The 17,500-nt window shown below is 44.0% G+C and overlaps 3 protein-coding genes across 4 annotated transcripts in view; 2 read left to right on the top strand and 1 right to left on the bottom strand.

The window, feature by feature from the left end:
- The window catches only part of LOC134090879 (DNA-binding protein Ikaros-like), a 23,222-nt gene extending 16,380 nt beyond the window's left edge, over positions 1-6,842 (bottom strand). For both annotated transcript variants that reach the window (XM_062544287.1, XM_062544289.1), the window contains exons 1-3: positions 5,750-6,842; positions 4,991-5,050; positions 3,317-3,481 (exon numbers count right to left, since the gene is read on the bottom strand). In XM_062544287.1, the coding sequence (XP_062400271.1) occupies positions 3,317-3,481; positions 4,991-5,050; positions 5,750-5,756 (232 nt within the window). In that variant the 5' untranslated portion in view covers positions 5,757-6,842. The remainder of the gene's footprint in view (positions 1-3,316; positions 3,482-4,990; positions 5,051-5,749) is intronic.
- A 239-nt stretch (positions 6,843-7,081) lies between these two features.
- On the top strand, positions 7,082-10,265 carry LOC134091322 (complement C1q-like protein 4). The gene is made up of 2 exons (XM_062544323.1): positions 7,082-7,662; positions 9,215-10,265. The coding sequence occupies exons 1-2, from the start codon at positions 7,165-7,167 to the stop codon at positions 9,392-9,394; spliced, it is 678 nt and encodes a 225-aa protein (XP_062400307.1). The 5' UTR covers positions 7,082-7,164; the 3' UTR covers positions 9,395-10,265.
- Positions 10,266-13,142: 2,877 nt separating this feature from the next.
- Positions 13,143-16,939, top strand: LOC134091363 (complement C1q-like protein 4). The gene is made up of 2 exons (XM_062544325.1): positions 13,143-13,674; positions 15,884-16,939. The coding sequence occupies exons 1-2, from the start codon at positions 13,219-13,221 to the stop codon at positions 16,061-16,063; spliced, it is 636 nt and encodes a 211-aa protein (XP_062400309.1). The 5' UTR covers positions 13,143-13,218; the 3' UTR covers positions 16,064-16,939.
- The last annotated feature ends 561 nt before the right edge of the window (positions 16,940-17,500 follow it).

The raw sequence follows: 17,500 nt of genomic DNA, 5'->3' as shown, positions 1-17,500 counted from the left end.
CGGAGGATGCAGAGAAAGCTGCTGGCGCCAGGCCAAACTAGACAAGGCCGCTTGGCAGAGAATGAGAACACCACTTGAATCATCAAAGAAAAAAAAAAGAAAGAAAGAAAAAACGCTTAGTCATGATTCCCGGCACCACGTCGTTTCTGCTCGCCATGTAAACAAGTTCTATTGCTAACATCATTCTGTCCACGCCAGCAAATGCGCTCCCCACAGGAGTGAACAGTCAGTCACCCCACCAATTCACAGAGCCTGGGTTCCAGTAAGCTAAAGCTTCCTAGTAGTCGGTCATCGAGTCCCTTGAAATAGTCACCCCCTTGACAAAACCGTAGAATGCTTTTTTTGTTGTTCATCTTCTTTGCTCTGACTTGCATCTTGATCACTTTCCAATTTCAGACCAGAAATGCTCCAAACGTTCACCACAGGGTCCCTAAAATACAAACAAGTTCAAATCCCACGCTCCCCCCACCACAACTGGCCAGCAGATCTGACACCTGCGGTCACTCACACAAAAGGCTGCAACAAGACTAACATACTGTACACCTTTTTTTCTGTCTCAAAAGTCAGTCATCAGTCATTTAATAAATGTTGCTTTTTCGCTTCTTTTCGCTTCGCTTCTGTGCGAAAGATCCCCACTTGAAGATCACTCTCTACACTCCCCTTTTGCCCTCGCCGAGTAGCCTAACATTTATTGAGACTATTTCGACGTTCACGAGCGCACACATCCACTGGGTTTCTTTTGGCCGCACGTTCTCTTCTTCACGTAGAATATCTCCTCAACCCCTGACCCACAGCCCGAATTGCCTGTGGTCCCGTCGGCTGCCACCGCCCGCTGAGCCGCTTGCGATGCTCCTTAGCGACCACAGTGTGGTCACGGCGGCGGCTGGGAGGATGAGAAGTGGCTCCTCTTGCTGAGCAACGCCACTCTTGAGAGAGGCGCGATGGAAACTTCAGAAAAACGCCTCGGATGGCTGGCTGCCACGAATTCGAAAAGGGTCCGAAGCGCGCAGGAACCAAACCGCGCGCACGATCGGGCGCTCGCTTGCTTGCTGCAGAGCCGTAGCTGCTGCTGCACCTGCGCTGGCCTGCCAAGGCGAGAGAGGGGCCTTGCGTCAGTACCCACAGGCGTGGACGGACGAACGGGGGGGGGGCTTCAGGCACCAAAATGGCTTCCAGCCGCCCCGCCGTCTTCGCAGGGTCTGAAACTGCGCACAGTTTCAAAAAGTTCAACCGAAGCATGTGTGGGCCAGTTTGTGTGTGTGTGTGTGTGTGTGTGTGTGTGTGTGGGTGGATGCATGTGTGAGTTTAGGTTCCATAGTAAAGTGTAAATGAAACTATTAGTACATGTGTCACTGCATACATTTGCACCTCAGAGTGTGTGTGTGTGTGTGTGTGTGTGTGTGTGTGTGCGCACGTGCGTCTGTATGTGTAAAACAGCAATTTGCGGTGACCAAGTCACTCTATAGCCAATGCACAACTTAAACTGTACAGCTGACAGTGAAACAAGCTATGCACATGAACACCTCACATCATGCATACAGTACACATTCTAGTTACAATCATAGTAGACCAACAGATTCAGGTTGGAATGTATACAAAATACTGTAAATGTATGAATTTTCCCTAAAGTCAGAGCAGCCTTTGTCCTCATTGTGCCCGTAGCAGGTCTGGAAAATGTGAGACTGTTACACTGAACTCGACGTGTAAACATACAGTAAACCAATGAAACGCTAATCTGTTGTTCAATTTTCTGTTGCGCAAGTACAACAAGAAGTAACAAGTACAAGAGGAACAAGAAAATGTATGGATAATTGTAACAAATGTGTATGTGTGTGTGTGTGTGTGTGTGTGTGTGTGTGTGTGTGTGTGTGTGTGTGCATGTGAATGTATCAGGGATGGAAATTAGGTAGCACCTATCACCTGCCAAATGCGGGTGAATTTGTGCACTGGCAGGTGAATTTGGTCAACTTACCAGCCACTGTGGCGGGTAAATAGAAACACCACAAATGTACAGTCATGTACATAGGCCCTGATGGTTAAAAATAGGTAAGTGTCTCACAGTAGGTCGCCTATAAGGGTAAATGGCGGTGATTTGAAGTTACTGACAGCAACTACTGTACCAGTGAGCTGCAGCACTTCACTTTCTGAAATAGGCGCACAAAGTGCATCCAAATTCACACATTCTTCTCTGTTGATCTACTTGTGAAGTAGCCTACATATCACACAGATATCACACAACAGAGCCTTTTCTCAGCTTTTGGACCGTACTAGCCATAGTTGCCTTTGCTGTGATCACCGGTTAAAAGAAAACGTATCAAGAAAAGTAATCATTATTCTCTGTGCCCACTTCCACACCCATTCGTCTGTGAGGAATATCTCAGCTCGCGGCTAAGAGTTTGTCGATGAAGTCTTGATTATTTATTTTCACAAAATGCTAAGCATGCATGTGTTTTGGTTTCTTAAAAACTGAGCTGTGCTTAAATTAGTCCATACATGACTTCATAACAGACCAAACACTGAGAATCTTCAAAATAAACTGTCTGCACACTTCAGGCCAAATGCAAGCTTTTACTGTAATAGGCAGCCTATTAAAAACGTGCTGCCTATTATAACCTTGCACATGGACTTAAGTGTGCAGACAGTTTATTTTGAAGATTCTCAGTTTTTGTTTGTCTGGCACCTTCGTTATTGTGAGTGTGGTGTAACTCTTTCAAAAATAACAGGCCAAACACAAAATAAATGTATGTAAATGTTAAATAAAGCTTACAGTAATTTCCTGCATAAATTTTGCAAAATCAATGTGTAAGCCGCGGCTTATAGTCAGGAGTCAGGACATTACAGTAGATATCTGTAAATAGATTATGTAGGCTACACAGTATAGTTAAGCTTCGACCAAGTGGGACAGCTCCAGAACCCAGGCCAATAGATTGTGTCTGAAAGGGGCCACACCATTTTTATGACACTATGGCATATGAATGCGGTTCTGTTGACCTTAAGTTTTGTGCTACCGTGCATGGATGCCAAGCCAATCACACTGCAACAATACAGATAACCATGCTCATTTTGATCAAGATATCAAATGTTCATACCATATCTCAAAAAAGTTTGAGTGGCTGGTAGATTTTGGAATCCACACAACTCACAGTGGTACTGAAGGTGGACAAGATATTTCATTTCCATCCCTGGTGTGTGTGCGTGCGTGCGTGTGCGTGTGTGTATGCATGTGTATGTGTGTGTATTTGTGTGTGTGCATCTGTCTATGTGTGTGTGTGTGTGTGTGTGTGTGTGTGTTAAGAAGAGCGGATTGACAACACACCTGCCTCTGGGCCCCCCGATTCCGAGCCGTCCCTGTCGTTCTCCTCCGGGTCGGTTTGCCTGCTGGGCTCCTCCTCCTCCTCTTCCTCCTCCTCCCTTTCCTCCTCCTCCCTCTCCTCCTCCTCTTCCTCCCTCACCTTCGGCGTGGCTCCTTTCCAGGTCAGGTCTGAGTCAAGACAATTCCCCCCAAGGTTCTCGTTAGTCCTACTAGACATGCCAGCGTCGGCCTAATTCAGCGTTGAGACGGTGGGCGGCAATAGTGTGCAGAGGTTAAAGAGCTGAGCCATCATACAGTACAGTAAATCTGAAAAGTTGTGGGCTTAATACCCAGCTTCCACCGTTGTGCCCTTGAGCAAGGCACTTAACCCCGAGAGCTGCAACGGGGATGAGTTGCCTTTGTAATGTTTATTTAATGTTGCTCTGGATAAAGTGTCTAAAATGAATAAATGCCAAGCAATATTCTAAGTGTATGAGGAAATACTATATCTTAGTGGGTAGGCCGCAGAATTTTTCAGAGTTCACATGCGTGGGAAGGCCGGGTCTAGATGTTCGTTAGTCTATCGTAGAGTTGATCTGATGGTAGTACATCTCGTGCCAATGCAATAGTGGCTCTCTGCATAAAGCTTTGCACATGACAGTGTTGCCAACTCTCAGTTTTCTACCAGTTGTTCGTCTGACATCAGTGCATTCTGATTTTCAGTTTGCAGTCAACACCAACCTCAGTCACTTTGTCTTAAAAACACCATTTGTTCAATTCATTTCACCATAAATCTCCACAAGTTTCAGTTATCAAAGCTTTGAAAACTGTTCAACTTTTTCACAGCCATATTTGATTGCTCTTTTGCAAAAAAACTGAACAGCCTTCCTACAGCATGGCAAGGTCCACCATGCAGGCCAAGCACTCGTGTAAGTGCCAAAGTCATCACATTCGCGTTCGATAATGGCAATGACGAGAACTAAACTAAAAGTGTTGAGACCCAAAAAAAGTAACATTCTTGACGTAAGTCACATCACCACATGAATGGAGTTGAGTCATTTCTGCTACACAATTACTGATATGCGAAAAACAGAAAATACACAGATAACGTGTGAAGAAAATGCACACAGCATCCGCTCTTCAGCTGCGGATCGTCCTCGGTGGGCTCATTCAAAACGTGGATTAGTCAGGCAATCCTTCGGCCATACTAGAGTCAACATGCTGTAGCAGATCATTTGAGATTTGCTGCATTTCTAATCATCGTAAGTGCAAGAAAAATGTCTTTATTGTTGATCAACTAACTCATGTTTCTTGATGGAGAATCTCTTTTTTGCATTTTCAGTTAATGGATTAGATTGATTTAAAGGCTTAAAATGCAGTAAATTTGCTGGACTGATTTGCACAAGGGTTTTTACACAGTGACTGACCTCAGGTGGAAAAGTCTATTCCTCTTGTGCATATGTGTAAATATGTCTGCGGGGTTGTGGTGGTTATAGATAAGATTCCAACACTCTGTCATCCTATTTCATGACATGACAATCATAGTAGATCACAGTATGCAATGGACATTACTGGGGATCTGAGTGGCCCTGGCATCCTTTCACCTTTGAGATCAATGGTGTCAAAAGAGAGGCAAGAGAGTAGTCACAGTTGCTGTCATAAGACTGACCATCAAACCATAAAGCATCATCAACTCACCCATAGTCTCCTCTCCTGGACATGCGTCTTCGTCACGCTCCACTGTTTGAGTAGGAGAATCTGAAAAGTGACCCACCAACATGAGACTGGACTAAGATCATGAGTTTTGCAGGCACAGGATCGCACAAGTGCCTGTCATGAACTAACAACTGAAGTTGATCTACAACTGAACAGCAGGCTAAGGGCAATGAGTACGGATGGAGAGAGAGAGAGAGAGAAAAAAAACCTTTTCAACGGTCCATCGCTCAACCTCAGAAGCTCACCCAAATAAAACAACCATGAGATATTAATAGAAGTTACATTTCCTGTTCAAGCTATTCAATCCAAAAACGACGGTTCAGACAACAGATATCTTAGTATAGTCATTCAAACACGAGATGGATAGTAATAGTATCAATGTAAGGTCAACTAGCCTACAATCACCAACTCATTGGAGTTTGAGCATTCTGTGGTATCTTATGCGTAGGCTATAAAATATCTTTGAAACAAAGTTATACTTTGTTTCACTTCCATCTCCACTGAACGTAGAAGGTTATAGCCTAATAGGCTACTCTAACCATGACCCTTCCTCATAATCACAGTCTGTTTAATGGAGACGTGTGTGGCGCGCTAATTAATTAATGTCGCATGCACTAAAATTCCCAAATCCATATCCAACCTCTTTTCAACATGGGCATGGCTTTGGCTATGACAAGCGCGAGTCTAAGGACCGAAGGTAAGCAGGTGAATTCATGAGGACTGCGTGCGGACGGGGCCTACCTTTCATCGTTGCCTCTGCAGTTGTCCACCTGTTCCCGAGTGAATGCGCCAACGCGGTGAGATTCCGCTGTCTGCCAGAGGAGCGCTTTACGGAGTCGACGTCATGGCTCGAACTCAAACTGCCGCTGGATCTGCCCCGGTGCGCGCAGCGGTGACATCAGACTTCGAGGCCTCGAGGTTCTTTAAGCCAACAGCAACAGTGCCATCAGACAAAACCCGTTGCATTCACATGGTGATGGTTAATGTAATGTTCTCATAACACGAAAGAAAAAAAACCTTGTTGCACCTTGTGTTATTAAGAACAAAACTCAGTGGCAGGTGTATCCTGTCAAGTAGTAGACCCCGAACACCCTCTGGTGGCCAGATGCTATACTGCTAAAGTGTGACCTCTGATGCCTACGGTGCGAGTTCATCGCAAATTGCGCACAGGCCTCAACGGTCTAGGCGCAATGTACAACACACGTACTGTATAGTTATTTTTTCTCATTTCACTAAGTATGTCCCTTGGAAATTAGCAAAGTGTCCCTAGGCCAAATTGCACTACTATTTATGCTATGTATTTAATATTATTACATTTGTAGCTATTAATTTTATATCTTAAATGGCAAGCCATAACTAATCAGTTTAGCCTGACTGACACAGAACTGATTCTCAACTGAGAATTGATCTGGGCACCGTCAATTCGCTTTCAGTTTCCAAGCGGCATAATATGGGGATTTCCAGCTGTGAAATAGGTACATCAAATCAAATTTAATTTCACTTCTGGTTTCTTTAGTGATTTTCTCAAGTGAAAATGGCTTTGAGTAAGAGGGTAGCTAGACAGATCTGCAGAGCTCATTCGAATGCTCACAGATTTGTCTAGGATCACCCAGGCTAAATTAAATTAACAAAAGTAGGTAACTATAATATATTATATATAATTATATCTCACTGATCTTGGTCGTGTTTCCCAGATTCGTCAAGAAGCTCTTAAGTGCTAAGATCTGCTTAGGAGCATTCTTAGAACGTTCTTAGATATCACCAAATGTAATGGTAAACAAACAGATCAAACCTAGTCAACCTGTATTTCCAACTTACCGGAAATTACAGCAGCGGAAAATAGATATTGACCCCCCACTCACACACACACACACACACACACACACACACTCACACTCACACTCACACTCACACTCACACACACACACACACACACACACACACACACACTCATTCACACACACACACACACACACACACACACACACACACACACACACACACACACACACACACACACACACACCTCCCCCTCTGTACACGTAAATTCCAGGTACAGAGGTCACTGACTGTGAAGACAACTAAACACACAGATGGACACAGCACTCCCTCCATAGCTGTGGCTTTTGACTGACATTAGCGGGCACTGAGCTAACATGGCCGCACGCGGCACAACACTCGCCCTGGGCGTCCTCACCCTGGCGTACGCCTGCTTCGCTGGACTCAGCGCGCAGACCTACCCGGGAACCTGCCGGCTGGTCTGCGACCCGTACCAGCACGGGGGAGGCTCTCACAGCCTGGGCGCCAACGGGATCGTCATCCCCCTCTCCTCTGGAGGTTCTGGTGCTGGGGGCCCACCGGGCCCCGCCGGGCCCCCAGGAAAGACAGGCCCCCGGGGGCCACCTGGCCCGCCCGGCTCCGGCAGGCAGAGCGCGGGGGCCCGAGACGGAACGGTGGCCTTTTACGCGGCGCTGACGCAGGAGTTCACCAGAGACGCCGTGCTGAAGTTCACCGACGTGGTGACGAACGTCGGCGGGGCCTACGATGCGGCGACGGGGAAGTTCACCAGCCCCCAGGCCGGCGTCTACCAATTCGGCTTCAACATCCTCAAGGCCGGCCAGCGCATTCGGGTGGAGCTGGTGTCGGGTGACAAGGTGAGCTTGGAGACTTCCAGAAATCCACTTACTGCGGAAAAAAAGGTTTTGATAAAGTGTTGTGAATTGGGAACAGTGAGTGTGAGCCAATAACTGTATTTTTAATGCATCGACAGAGAGTAGTGACTACCTCTTTGACTTTCATTTTACCAGTGAAGGAAGTTTAGGATCTAGATAAGAAAGGTCAGTCAAGAGTCAACAGTTCAGTTTTTGTGAAAGGCTGCGGATATTCAAACTCAACAGCCAATCAAATAACACCCCTCCTGACTCTCTGTATCTTTGTGTCCTACTTACATTGCCAGGGCTCTGTATAAGTTAAGGTGACAAGATATCCTCTTTTTTCAGGAAATGACCTTTTTTGAGACCTAAACATTGTCCAGGATGTTGTTCTTCTAGCGCCTCAAACGTGTTGACAGCGAATTTGGATCTTGTTTCTCTCTGTCGTTCACAAATGAATACAACATAGCCTTTTGAGACAGTGTTTTCTCTTGTGTCCCCTTTTTCACAAACCAAAAAGAGGACACAATCTGGTCACCCTAGTATAAGCAGTCAAGTTATTGACCATACAGGGTCCATACAGTTTTTACAAATAGATTGGAATCATGTGGTGCAATAGTGGACTCAATTCTATGTGGACAGAGAAACTGTTCCTATTTCAACCAGAGAGTTGCGAACTGTTCACTTGGCGTTACTCACAGTTCAAACGATGTGTTTGCTCATTACAAAAGCCCTAAGCTGTGCTCTACATTATGGAGTCAGGCTGTGCTTTGCCCAAAGAGGCAGTATCAAGAGTTAAGGAACCAGTTTCAGGAACAACATGTTAAAATGATGGCCATTTGTCTCTTTTGTATGTGCGCTGGAATGCCTGGTATTGCGCTAATATCGCTTTTGCAGGTAGGAGCATGAGCCTTGTTTTGGTGGTTTTAGCTGAATTAGGTACACCTTGTTATGCAACACATACAGTATGTATCCCAGTATGTCGGAAATGGACAAAAAGGGACATTCCTCCACTGTTACTGCAACGAGAGCAATCAGGAACAGATAGTGCAGATGAGCATCAGAGAGTTTGTGTTGTTCTGTCGAGGTTCGAGATCATATACAGTATGGCCCCACATCTAGATCCTTTAGCATGTGGTTGCATTGCATTAAACTCAACAGCCAATCAATCGGTTGAATGTAGCAAACTTGAATATAATCTTGAATCTAATTAGTTGCTGCTGTTTAAGACACTGCCTTGATAAGGACACTGTATGATTATCTCACATTGCAAATTACAGAATGATTGTTAAGGGTAGGGTATAATTTGTCATCATAATAATTGGCTTTGACAATAAATGGGGTGGTTTGGTGTTTGAAAAATGTGGGATTCATTGGCAGCACATAACACAACAAGCCATTTGGTGACTTGTCTGACTGTACATGATCCATCTGTCCCCTTTTAGGCCATAATTAATATGGGATATGATTGGATGTGTGGGTTTGTTTCATAAATGATTTCAGATGGCTTGTAAGGGGGCGTATAGCAAAACGTGCAGTTCCTCTCTCTCTCCAGGTGGTGGCGACAGCGGTCGCTGTGGACATGCTCGCCACCGACTCGGCCCACGGAAGCGCCCTTCTGCAGCTGGCCAGAGGGGACCAGGTGTTCCTGCGCCTCTCCGGCAGCGACAAGACCATGGTGGACTCCGACAGCCGATTCAGCACCTTCATGGGCTCCTTGCTTCACGCCCTGTGACGGCTTGGGTTCCTTTCACACACACACACACACACACACACACACACACACACACACACACACACATCCCACCTGCACTGTTCTGTTAGTGGAGACAGCCCTCCACCAGATTAACAACAACGAGACACTCGGTTTGATCTGACTTTTTATACATGGCGCAAATCAGGGGGGGAAAGAGCTTTGTGTCGTGTATGATAAGATGTGGAGAGATGAGATTATAATGTTGATGTAAATGTTGACAGGTAGTGGGGCAGAATATCCTGCAGGCATATTTTGCATTACCCATATTAAGACAAAGACTGAATTTATTATATAAGATTTTAGCGAAAGCGTTGATTTCATTTTGATTCATTTTTCAGATTACTGCTAAGGCAAGTTCAAAGAAATGATGTATCAATGTATAGATAATGTTCAGTTGCAGACATAGACACAGAGTATAATGCATCAGTGTCTGATACTGATAGCTCGTACAGAGCACAAATTCACATGTGGCCTTGATACTTACCAGACGGATCTTCAGTCATTAATGAGTATTCAGGATGAACTACTTTTAAGCACATGCATGCACACATACACACACGCACGCACGCACGCACGCACGCACGCACGCACGCACGCACACACACACACACACACACACACACACACACACACACACACACACACACACACACACACACACACACACACACACACAATATACAGACCATACCATAACATTATCAGCCAGATGTTTGGCACACTGGATCTTGTTTGAAATATGACTATTGTATATGACCTGCCAGCATTATTCATATGAGGCAGCCGCCATTTCCCGCAGTGGAAGAATTTCTAGTTTTTTTCCCCCACATAATAAAGGCTCCTACTCCCCTATAGGCCTATCTGTTGCATCTCTTTCTCTCTCTCTCTCTCTCTCTCTCTCTCTGTGTGTGTGTGTGTGTGTGTGTGTGTGTGTGTGTGTGTGTGTGTGTGTGTGTGTGTGTGAAACAGCACCCATCATGGCTCTACTCCTCTGTTTGTCGATTTATTGCTTTTGAAGCCTCTATTTTACATCTGTCTTGGTATTGCCCACGCCGGATGACCAGTGGTGTCGTAAAACAAACGCAAACCATCACAAGGCCCACAGCCACACTCACAGGCGGTGAGATTCCGTTGTCTGCCAGAGGAGCGCTTTACGGAGTCGACGTCATGGCTCGAACTCAAACTGCCGCTGGATCTGCCCCGGTGCGCGCAGCGGTGACATCAGACTTTGAGGCCTCGAGATTCTTTAAGCCAACAGCAACAGTGCCATCAGACAAAACCCGTTGCATTCACATGGTGATGGTTAATGTAATGTTCTCATAACACGAAAGAAAAAAACCCTTGTTGCACCTTGTGTTATTACAGTTTTTCACAGTTGCTCAAACACTAAACCCCATTCTCTGAATCAAATTCTCAAATGCCTGAACACATTTATTGAATTATTCCCTTTTTTGGCAAAACCATAGACTACTTTCACCCACTTTCACCCATTTTACCAAACTCATTAACCCTTTTTGCAAAACTGTGAACACATTGTGCATTCTGATGCACTTCTTAATTATATTGATAACCAAACAACGCAGAAGTTGAACACAATTAGTGCACAGTTGTCTCCATTTGAACACTACCACTCAAAATTGATAACACTTCTGTCTAATGATGTGACAACCAATATAAATCAGTTCAGAGTTGACAGAGACGCAGGGGACAACAAGTGTGTGTTACAGTAGAAGTGGGGTACAAGGAAGAGGAGGGTGCAGGTAAGAGGAAGAGGATGAAGAGAAAGACAGAGAGTCCCAATAGTTGCAATACTGTAAATTATGATATTTGGGCAACAATCATTGACCATGTTCTGGTTCATGGAATGCCAATGAGAGAAGCAGGACTTCATGGTCCAACCCAACATCAGTGGTTTCTCTGTGGCGTCAATAATCCAAAGATTCAGACTACAGAAGAGAAATAGCGTAAATGTCCATTATCATACAGTACAGTAATCACTGAACATCCACTGTTACACACTTACAGTACTACCCTTTGAGCTCAACTCTGAGAGAGTGAAAGAGCTGAGTTATCAGTATGTCCAAGTAAGTCTAAATTTAGGCACAATACAATATTACAGTATTGCATACTTAGAGAACTATCAGAGTCTGTGGCATCACAGTACAAATCATATTCAGTACAGTATCGGCCTGTCTTTCTGTTCACTTACAAAACTATTGATTTATATCTTCATATAGGCTAGAGGATATGAGTAGAGAGTGATATAAGTCCTTATTCTTTATTTTCATTGTGATATTTTATTTTTCAACTTAGAATGAATACAATTCCTCCAGGAGCCATAAACCCTGCCCTGAAAACTGTGTCTTCCATTGTTTGGTGTATTGTCTTATCATTGCTCTGCAGGAGTGTAATTTTGCCTGATGTGTTCAATGATTTGAGACCATTAGTTAGTTTTGAGCAAAGTTAAAAGTGTTTTGAGGTGATTGTTCAGTTTTGCAACAAGATTGAAGGGTTTTGAGAATGTAGTTTGAGAAATGACTCTTGTGTTCACAGTTTTGAGAAAAAGGTAAAGAGTTCTGAGAAAGGTGTTCTAGCAATTGTGAAAAACTGTAAGAACAAAACTCAGTGGCAGGTGTATCCTGTCAAGTAGTAGACCCCGAACACCCTCTGGTGGCCAGATGCTATACTGCTAAAGTGTGACCTCTGATGCCTACGGTGCACGTCATCGCAAATTGCGCACAGGCCTCAACGGTCTATGCGCAATGTACAACACACGTATAGTTATTTTGTCTCATTTCACTAAGTATGTCCCTTGGAAATTAGCAAAGTGTCCCTAGGCCAAATTGCACTACTATTTATGCTATGTATTTAATATTATTACATTTGTAGCTATTAATTTTATATCTTAAATGGCAAGCCATAACTAATCAGTTTAGCCTGACTGACACAGAACTGATTCTCAACTGAGAATTGATCTGGGCACCGTCAATTCGCTTTCAGTTTCCAAGCGGCATAATATGGGGATTTCCAGCTGTGAAATAGGTACATCAAATCAAATTTAATTTCACTTCTGGTTTCTTTAGTGATTTTCTCAAGTGAAAATGGCTTTGAGTAAGAGGGTAGCTAGACAGATCTGCAGAGCTCATTCGAATGCTCACAGATTTGTCTAGGATCACCCAGGCTAAATTAAATTAACAAAAGTAGGTAACTATAATATGTTATATATAATTATATCTCACTGATCTTGGTCGTGTTTCCCAGATTCGTCAAGAAGCTCTTAAGTGCTAAGATCTGCTTAGGAGCATTCTTAGAACGTTCTTAGATATCACCAAATGTAATGGTAAACAAACAGATCAAACCTAGTCAACCTGTATTTCCAACTTACCGGAAATTACAGCAGCGGAAAATAGATATTGACCCCCCACTCACACACACACACACACACACACACACACTCACACTCACACTCACACTCACACTCACACTCACACACACACACACACACACACACACACACACACACACTCATTCACACACACACACACACACACACACACACACACACACACACACACACACACACACACACACACACACACACATTCACACACACACACACACACACACACACACACACACACACACACACACACACACACACACACACACACACCTCCCCCTCTGTACACGTAAATTCCAGGTACAGAGGTCACTGACTGTGAAGACAACTAAACACACAGATGGACACAGCACTCCCTCCATAGCTGTGGCTTTTGACTGACATTAGCGGGCACTGAGCTAACATGGCCGCACACGGCACAACACTCGCCCTGGGCGTCCTCACCCTGGCGTACGCCTGCTTCGCTGGACTCAGCGCGCAGACCTACCCGGGAACCTGCCGGCTGGTCTGCGACCCGTACCAGCCCGGGGGAGGCTCTCACAGCCTGGGCGCCAACGGGATCGTCATCCCCCTCTCCTCTGGAGGTTCTGGTGCTGGAGGCCCAGCGGGCCCCGCCGGGCCCCCAGGAAAGGTAGGCCCCCGGGGGCCACCTGGAGCGGTGGCCTTTTACGCGGCGCTGACGCAGGAGTTCAGCAGGGACGACGTGCTGAAGTTCACCGACGTGGTGATGAATGTCGGCGGGGCCTACGACGCGGCGACGGGGAAGTTCACCAGCCCCCAGGCCGGCGTCTACCAATTCAGCTTCAACATCCTCAAGGGCTGGCAGCGCCTTCAGGTGGAGCTGGTGTCGGGTGACAAGGTGAGCTTGGAGACTTCCAGAAATCCACTTACTGCGGAAAAAAAGGGGTAACACTTTATAATAACTACACACAATTCATCATTTATTAAGCATTTGTTACTTATTAGTTAATGGTTTGTTCATCATTAGTAATTTATTGTTCATGCATAATTAATCATCAGTAAAGCATTAGTTCACAAAGTTATGAATGGTTTGTTCATAGTAAATCAAACAAATGTGTGTAAACACATGGTTTATACCTTATAAATAATGAAACAACCATTTATAAATGAAATCATCTCCCTATTATGAACCAGTTACAAACTATTAGTAAATGCTTTGATAATCATTTGTTAAGTATTACTCCTATGTTAATTCTCATATTGTAGTTCATGATTAACTCAGGAGTTACAAGTGGTTAGTTAACTATTTTTGTGAGCTCATCTAAAGTGAGGACTGTATATGCCTTGCTACATATTTACAAATGAGTTATAAAGGTTACAGTTGCATTTATACATTTAGCAGACACTTTCATCCAAAAAGACTTACACTATCAATGAAATTAAAGAGCAAGGCCACAATGGTGGCACCCCGGGATTGGACCCCTGATTCTTAGACTTGCAGCATGCTAGCCCAATGCCTTATCCACTACACTACCCCTGCCCATGGCTGTTGTGGCTATAAATAGTTATTTGTGTTTTTAACTGAGCGGATGTTATGTTCTTCACTTCACAACAAACAATCCATAAACACCAGAGTAAAGTGACAATGATTTTACTTGATTAACTTAACTTCAGTATGTCAGTCAATTATTTACTTGTATTCTTTAAGTCTCTAACTTGTATCAATGCGCTGCTTAGTGCTACATCAAATGTAGTCATACGCATAACAGGAAAGTAGTCCTCTGAAAACAAGTAAAAGTAGATCCCATCTATGTTCAGAATAGTAGGAGAGGTAGTGTAGTGGTTAAGGAGCATCGTCATCATTATGTCACCTGCTCAGTTGGGGGTTCGAATCCCACCTTCTGCGGTTGTGTTTAATTTAATTGACATGTGCATGTCGCTCTGGATAAAATTGTCAGCTTAATGAATGAATGTGAATGTAGTATTTACAACTTATTTGCAAAGCATTTGCAGTAGCAAGGCATAAAAAGTCCTTTAGATGAGCTCACAAAAATCATTAACTAGCCACTTGTAACTCCTGAGTTAATCATGAATTATAGTATTAGGAAGTGGTTTATAAAACATGTATTCACATCCTTACTAATCATTAGTGCGTATGTAACAACTGTTAATAATGAATAGTATTTCATTAACAAAATGTTATAGCATGTTATATGAAGTATTAGCAACAATTTCTACATATTTTAGAAATAGTCTTATTCACTATGAACAAACCAATCATAACTTTGTGAATAAATGCTTAAGTGATGATAAATTGTGCATGAAAAATAAATTACTAATGATGAACAAACCATTAACTAATAGTTAACAAATGCTTAATAGATGATGAATTGTGTGTAGTTATTATAAAGTGTTACCCGCTTTTGCAGGTAGGAGCATGAGCCTTGTTTTGGTGGTTTTAGCTGAATTAGGTACACCTTGTTATGCAACACATACAGTATGTATCCCAGTATGTCGGAAATGGACAAAAAGGGAAATTCCTCCACTGTTACTGCAACGAGAGCAATCAGGAACCGATAGTGCAGATGAGCATCAGAGAGTTTGTGTTGTTCTGTCGAGGTTCGAGATCATATACAGTATGGCCCCACATCTAGATCCCTTATAGCATGTGGTTACATTGCATTAAACTCAACAGCCAATCAATCGGTTGAATGTAGCAAACTTGAACATAATCTTGAATCTAATTAGTTGGTGCTGTTTAAGCCACTGCCTTGATAAGGACACTGTATGATTATCCCATATTACAAATTACAGAATGATTGTCAAGGGTACTAGGGTATGATTTGTCATCATCAATGTCATCATTAAAATAATTGGCTTTGACAATAAATGGGGTGGTTTGGTGTTTGAAAAATGTGGGATTCATTGGCAGCACATAACACAACAAGCCATTTGGTGACTTGTCTGGCTGTACATGATCCATCTGTCCCCTTTTAGACCATAATTAATATGGGATATGATTGGATGTGTGGGTTTGTTTCATAACTGATTTCAGATGGCTTGTAAGGGGGCGTATAGCAAAACGTGCAGTTCCTCTCTCTCTCCAGGTGGTGGCGACAGCGGTCGCTGTGGACATGCTCGCCACCGACTCGGCCCACGGAAGCGCCCTTCTGCAGCTGGCCAAAGGGGACCAGGTGTTCCTGCGCCTCTCCGACAGCGAGAAGACCAGGGTGGACTCCGGCAGCCGATTCAGCACCTTCATGGGCTCCCTGCTCCACGTCCTGTGACGGCTTGGGTTCCTTTCTCACACACACACACACACACACACACACACACACACACACACACACACACACACACACACACATCCCACCTGCACTGTTCTGTTAGTGGAGACAGCCCTCCGCCGCCAGGTTAACAACAACGAGACACTCGGTTTGATCTGACTTTTTATACATGGCGCAAATCAGGGGGGAAAGAGCTTTGTGTCGTGTATGATAAGATGTGGAGAGATGAGATTATAATGTTGATGTAAATGTTGACAGGTAGTGGGGCAGAATATCGTGCAGGCATATTTTGCATTACCCATATTAAGACAAAGACTGAATTTATTATATAAGATTTTAGCGAAAGCGTTCAATTCATTTTGATTCATTTTTCAGATTACTGCTAAGGCAAGTTCAAAGAAATAATGTATCAATGTATAGATAATGTTCAGTTGCAGACATAGACACAGAGGTATAATGCATCAGTGTCTGATACTGATAGCTCGTACAGAGCACAAATTCACATGTGGCCTTGATACTTACCAGACGGATCTTCAGTCATTAATGAGTATTCAGGATGAACTACTTAAGCACATGCATGCACATACGCACGCACACAAACAAGCACGCACATGCAAACACACACACACGCACGCACGCACGCACGCACGCACGCAGGCACACACACACACACTCAAACATACACACACCATATACAGACCATACCATAACATTATCAGCCAGATGTCTGGCACACTGGATCTTGTTTGAAATATGACTATTGTATATGACCTGCCAGCATTATTCATATGAGGCTTTAGTCGCCATTTCCCGCAGTGGAAGAATTTCTAGTTCCCCCCCCCCCCCACACACATAATAAAGGCTCCTACTCCCCTATACCAGTTGCATCTTTCTCTCTCTCTCTCTCTCTCTCTCTCTCTCTGTGTGTGTGTATGTGTGTGTGTGTGTGTGTGTGTGTGTGTGTGTGGTGTGTGTGTGTGTGTGTGTGTATGTGTGTGTGTGTGTGTGTGTGTGTGAAACAGCACCCATCATGGCTCTACTCTTCTGTTTGTCGATTTATTGCTTTTGAAGCCTCCTCTATTTTACACCTGTCTTGGTATTGCCCATGCCAGATGACCAGTGGTGTCGTAAAACAAACGCAAACCATCACAAGGCCCACAGCCACACTCACAGTGGGAGCTTGAACATGAGTTAGTGGAGGCATCTGTTTGCTGACGCACTAACTCAAGCCGCGGGTTTTATTGGACGTTCTGACGCACCTTGACTTTGGCTATGCGGAATCCGACAAACATCGACTATGTTTACATAACATTAACATTCTGACTATTGGCCTTCATTCAGAATATGGCAATATTGTGATTATGGGGTTGACATGAGTTGTTGATAGAACTTATATTCCCGTTTACATGTATCACAGCCTCCGATTATTACTAGCAG

Source organism: Sardina pilchardus, chromosome 1 (genome assembly GCF_963854185.1).
Source record: "Sardina pilchardus chromosome 1, fSarPil1.1, whole genome shotgun sequence".
In the NCBI taxonomy this organism is placed as follows: Eukaryota; Metazoa; Chordata; class Actinopteri; order Clupeiformes; family Clupeidae; genus Sardina; species Sardina pilchardus.
Note: the sequence above shows the minus strand (reverse complement) of the source record. Positions and strands in the feature narration are given on the sequence as shown.

Excerpts from the sequence above, each read along its gene's own strand:
- LOC134091322 (XM_062544323.1), top strand. The coding sequence starts at position 7,165 with ATGGCCGCACGCGGCACAACACTCGCCCTGGGCGTCCTCACCCTGGCG. Across the intron at positions 7,663-9,214 it reads AGCTGGTGTCGGGTGACAAG|GTGGTGGCGACAGCGGTCGC; the intron begins GTGAGCTTGGAG and ends CTCTCTCTCCAG.
- LOC134091363 (XM_062544325.1), top strand. The coding sequence starts at position 13,219 with ATGGCCGCACACGGCACAACACTCGCCCTGGGCGTCCTCACCCTGGCG. Across the intron at positions 13,675-15,883 it reads AGCTGGTGTCGGGTGACAAG|GTGGTGGCGACAGCGGTCGC; the intron begins GTGAGCTTGGAG and ends CTCTCTCTCCAG.